The sequence below is a fragment of the Sinocyclocheilus rhinocerous genome, unplaced genomic scaffold (genome assembly GCF_001515625.1).
Source record: "Sinocyclocheilus rhinocerous isolate Xijiao unplaced genomic scaffold, SAMN03320098_v1.1 scaffold76, whole genome shotgun sequence".
Classification (NCBI taxonomy): Eukaryota; Metazoa; Chordata; class Actinopteri; order Cypriniformes; family Cyprinidae; genus Sinocyclocheilus; species Sinocyclocheilus rhinocerous.
In genome coordinates, this window is record NW_015632724.1 from 104127 (window position 1) to 109141 (window position 5015).

At 38.0% G+C, this 5015-nt stretch overlaps 1 protein-coding gene across 1 annotated transcript in view; it reads left to right on the forward strand.

The window, feature by feature from the left end:
• The first annotated feature begins 1638 nt into the window (after positions 1-1638).
• LOC107742911 (type-1 angiotensin II receptor-associated protein-like) overlaps positions 1639-5015 on the forward strand; it is an 11375-nt gene continuing 7998 nt past the window's right edge. Inside the window, exons 1-4 of the mRNA XM_016555992.1 lie at positions 1639-1781; positions 2399-2433; positions 2975-3086; positions 3626-3836. Of these exons, the coding sequence (XP_016411478.1) occupies positions 1755-1781; positions 2399-2433; positions 2975-3086; positions 3626-3836 (385 nt within the window). The 5' untranslated portion in view covers positions 1639-1754. The remainder of the gene's footprint in view (positions 1782-2398; positions 2434-2974; positions 3087-3625; positions 3837-5015) is intronic.

Below are 5015 nucleotides of genomic sequence, written 5' to 3' on the forward strand. Positions count from 1 at the left end.
ATATGTGTGTTATGTTTTCTGAAGGTTGAGCACACCACATGACTTTAATTATCTACTGCATACAGAACTGTTTAAAATTAGCAGCTGCTACAAAGTTAACAATCAAAATACATGTTACCTTCCTCCTATACCGACTGTAACTCAGTTTTGAAAAAAAAAAAAAAGCATCACACTCTTGTGCTTTTAAGCAGATCGAGCTGATGTATTTTTGATGCAGTCTCATGCTGGGCTTGGCTGGTCTTGGAGTGAGGCCACAGAAATGATATATCACATTCACACACATCCCGATTGGACACTCACTGCACAACACTGTCACCCCAGGAGCTGCATTGACTATAAAACAGTCAATAAAGCATGGCATAAGAGTGAGGGACAGAGAAAGAGATGTTTCCTTATGCACTGCTGTTGAAATGCAGTAGATGTACATTCAGTAGATAATATTCACCATAAGAAATCGTCTCAGGTTACTTATGTAACCATGGTTCCCTGAGTAGGGAACGAGACACTGCGTCCTCTAGGGGTCGCTATGGGGAATGCCTCGTCGTGACCCGTGTCTGAAGCATGCTGTCCCGGGGGCCTGATGATCAAGAAGACTCCCACAGAAGCCTGTGATCTGGCCGCATGATCCAGGAAGTATGAAGCCGAAACCCGGCTTATCGTACCGTCTGGACATATATCGACAAGTGAGATAAACATATCTCAGCATATTTTTACATTTTAGATGTACTACAAACCATCCAGTATCCACAGAAATTTTGCATGCTCAAAGTCTAGTGTGACTGTGGCTTAATAGTGAAACACACACACACACACACACACACAACTACATCTTATGTGCATCATAACACTGTCATTTGTGAAGACAAGCCTAATATATATCAGAGGTCAAACAGGAAGATGAACCTTTTTGCCAGACTCTCAAACAACAAAGTAACTGATTTCCCATATGACATGTGAAAACCTTCCAAAGTAGGTTTTGGTTCCTCTAGCTCAAATCTGAGCTATTCGTCAGACTTAGTGACATATGCTTCCAAAGAACTGTCCCAGGTGTTATTAAAATCATGGTTCACAGCTGGCTAATTGGACCAGCAGCATCTATCAAATTCAGTTTTGTTGAATTTAGTAATTTCATGTCCATAAGCATGTGTGTCTGTGTAGGAGCATTTAACAAATCATTTATGAGCACAGGCTATGTTTTATTTAGTTATGAATGAGCCAAGAGGTATGTGCAATGTATTTAGGTTGTTTCTGCTATGACAAGTCTTTAAAGGACTGCGTATTAAAATAACATGAGCCACAAAACGATGGGAGCTGAAGAATAACTTGTCAAACTCTGTTTAGATGCATTGATATTTTTCTAGAGCCAAACAACATGCACAATGACAGAAGACATAAAGGAAAAGGAAAAAAACAAAAACATAAAACCCTATGGATCATGAACCCTATTGATCTCTCTTATAACTTTCAGAAAACAAGATGTTATTGTAAATATGTACCAGGGGTGAATCTAGAAAATTATTATGCTCTCATATGTTCAGATGGAGTAATGAGTTGTGGGAGGTGTAGTCACATGGCTCTGGTCATGCTGAGTGTCACATGGTTTATGCTGGTGTCACATGGTTTATGTTTGTAGTCACTTCAGAGAGCTGAGCAAACTTCTGTTACACACAGTTACGATGAAAGTGTTTGAGGCTTCCTTTGTGAAATACTGAAAACTACAGAGGGACACTAAATCATAAAGGGGCAGTGAAACTATGGAAATACCAGCAATAAATCTCAAGGTAATGTATTTGTTTCATTCAGTATGTGTGTTGTACAGTGAGTACATTGATATAAAAAAAATCCATTGCTAAATGATCCATCAAAACCTTAAAGATCAAAAGAAAAAGGTTGTTTTATTTAAAATATTTCTACACTTTTTATGATACAGGAAACATTAAATTTGTTAAATAATTTAGCAGTAACTTAATTATCTATTACCTATTATCTATCTACCTATTATCCAGTAAAGCAACTTTTTGTCCGTTTTGTTACTTTATTTCCTCAGTTTTGCTTATTATTATAACCAGGAACCAGTAAGATTCTGAATGGATATAGTAGTGCTGTAAATATATTTATTTTATTCATTTTGGACAGAATCGTTCTTTTGTATGGGTTCATATCCTCATCATTATAGAAACGCATTGCATTTATTAAAGGTATTTGTATTTGTTCTGGGCACTGTGAACTTTAGAGATGCCCCAGATCATAGGTGCAGCAACATTTTTGGGCATGTAAGCCCAAAAAGGCCCATGACTGAATGTTTACTGGGTTTGAGCCACGGCCTATGTCTAGGGAACAGATTTGTACATTTACTCATGAGCTGCACTGTGTGTGTGTGTGTGTTTGTTTTCTGCAGGCCATCGTGTTGGCTCACTGGTTACTGACAATCTGGTGAGAGTTATGGTGCATTTGCCTTTCTCGTTTCTGTTTTCCCACACTAACCTGTGGAATTTCACCATTAGTAAAACTTTAGTATCCAGTTTTTAGTGCAACAGAAATGGAAATATATTTCTTCTCCAGACTAAAAAATTCAAGCCTCTAAATGTGTGTGTATATATAACATTTGAAGCCATTTTCATATTGTATTGTATTAATAAATTATGTAACAGATTAATTTGAATTAATTTGAATTGATCTCTTCTCTCAGTTAGTGTGGTACATTGTCTGTAGTAGCAGCTGGAGCTATGCTGGCTGCACAGGTCACGGAAATATGCTTTGAATTTAGGTGGTACTTGAAGCTTGAATGCTCTGACAGTAGAAAAATTGCTTATTATACAATTTATGTATGGATAAGAGGACAATGAAGTGTTCATTTGCTGTATTTTTTTTTTTAAATCACTTTATTGTTTTATTTATTTTAGCAAACTGAGTTATATTGACAGCCCTAATTAAAATGGTTTGTATGCAGGTTTTAATCCATGTTTGTATGCAGGGCATGTTCGATCACCTGGCTTCCTACTTCTTACGTGTTGGGGAACGTGAGTGCTCTTGCAGTGGGAGTGTGGGCCATTGCACAGAGAGACTCCATAGACGCTGTATTAATGGTAGGTGTGACTTTTTTTCATCCAAGAAGAACATGATTTTTAGGTCATGAAGGCTTAAAGACAAACATTTTATTCAATATTGATGACAGATGGGAAATCCACAGCTTGAGTCTTGCATAGCCAGAATTTTGACTATAAGGTCTGGTCCACATTACAGTTAACTGTCAGGATAAACCACCCTCTTAGACAGGAAAAGAGCATCTGACTGACGTGTAAAGCAAGAAATTCCAGTTTGTTTGGTTTTTGTGTGCCATTTAGGGGTGAGTTTATCTGAAATAGATTGTGTAATGTGTATAATGTGTAATGCATAAAATTGTATTATACATGTAACTTAGTTTGAATTAATTTGAATTAGTGTTCTTCCTGATACAAAAAAATTTCTGTGTCCTCCTCGCCGGAAGTTGTCTAAAGCCAGCCAATCAGATTCGAGCTTACGAGATGGGCCATGAGCATGCTGAGATTATTTTTTGACCTTCTTATGTGTTTGTACATAGTATATTTGCCATACTAATATTTGATCTCTTCTCTCCTTCATTCAGTTCTTGATTGGATTGGCAGTGACCATCCTGACTGACATTGTTCATTTTGGGCTGTACTATGCGGAGGTTGAAAGCCATTATGAGAGAAACCTGGACTTGTTCCGCTTTTGTGGGGGCATGGCCATCCTGAGCCTGCTGCTCAAACCTGTTTCCTGCGTCTTTGTCTACCAGATGTACCGTGAGCGGGGTGGTGAATACAACGTCAACTTCGGTAAGTGGGTGACCGAAGGCCCGGGGGAGAAAGAATAGAAGAAAGTGACTGATTAATTTTGGTTCAGAGTGCTTTCTGATGCATGTGAAAGTCTTTCCGTGAGGTTAAAATGCCAGCATTGTTTGCTTTGGTTTGTTTAAAGCATTATTGAGTCTATTTTAGGTATTATAATTCCTAGCTCACTGATTGTGGAGCACAAGCAGAGTATTTCACTCAAAATGGCAAGCAAAATGAGTAAAAAGAGGAGCGTTTAATTGAGTTTTAGGGCTGGTCACAAGGCAGATGCCTGACAGAGCGGCCCACAGAAAAGACAAGAGACAGACAGCTTGACTGATCTCTGCAGTCTGAAAAAAAAGGGCTTGGGCCTAAAAGGATCAAGCCAATTTAGACTGATTCCTTACTGTTAATTCTTTATTATCTGTGATCTTAGTATTTTAGCTGTTTTGTTGAGATCTTAATCCATTTATATAGTGTTAGGATTATTTCCCTAGGTCTTTTATTTACCCTGTAAAGTCTGACATATGAAATAATAGTCAGAAAAAAAACCTAAAAAATAGTTTACAGAAATTACGTTTTTTTTTTTTGAGTATCATAGATCACTTGTATGATTACAGTATGATAAAAAAAACATGGACACCTCAGTTTTATTCAACTGAGCAAAAATATGAAATTTGACGTAAATATCATTTGCTATTTATCTGGTCAAAAAGTAAGATGAAATTCAAATGGCTTGCAATGTAAATCAATGAGATCTTTATAACATGATAGCAGACTATTTACACAAAATGCATATAAATATCATTTGTCACTCTATGGGCCCTATCATACAGCTGGCGCAATGCGGCGCCAGGCGCGACGCAAGTGGTTTTTGCTAGTTTCAGCCCGAGGCAGTTGTCATTTTCACGTCCTGCACCACGTTGTTTAAATAGCAAATGCATTTGCGCTCATTTGTGTGCACATGGGCATGCTGGTCTGAAAACGAGGTGTGTTCAGGTGCATTACTGGCGCGTTGCTATTTTGAGGCAACTGAAATAGACTGCGCCATTGCCTACATGTCATAGGCTAATGAATTGTCATTCCATGCATTTAGATCCGTTTCCTCTCTGGAGACGATTTCTGTCTTTGGGAATGGGAATGGGAGATGAGACTCTGATTGGTTTATTGCACGTTATGCCCAAA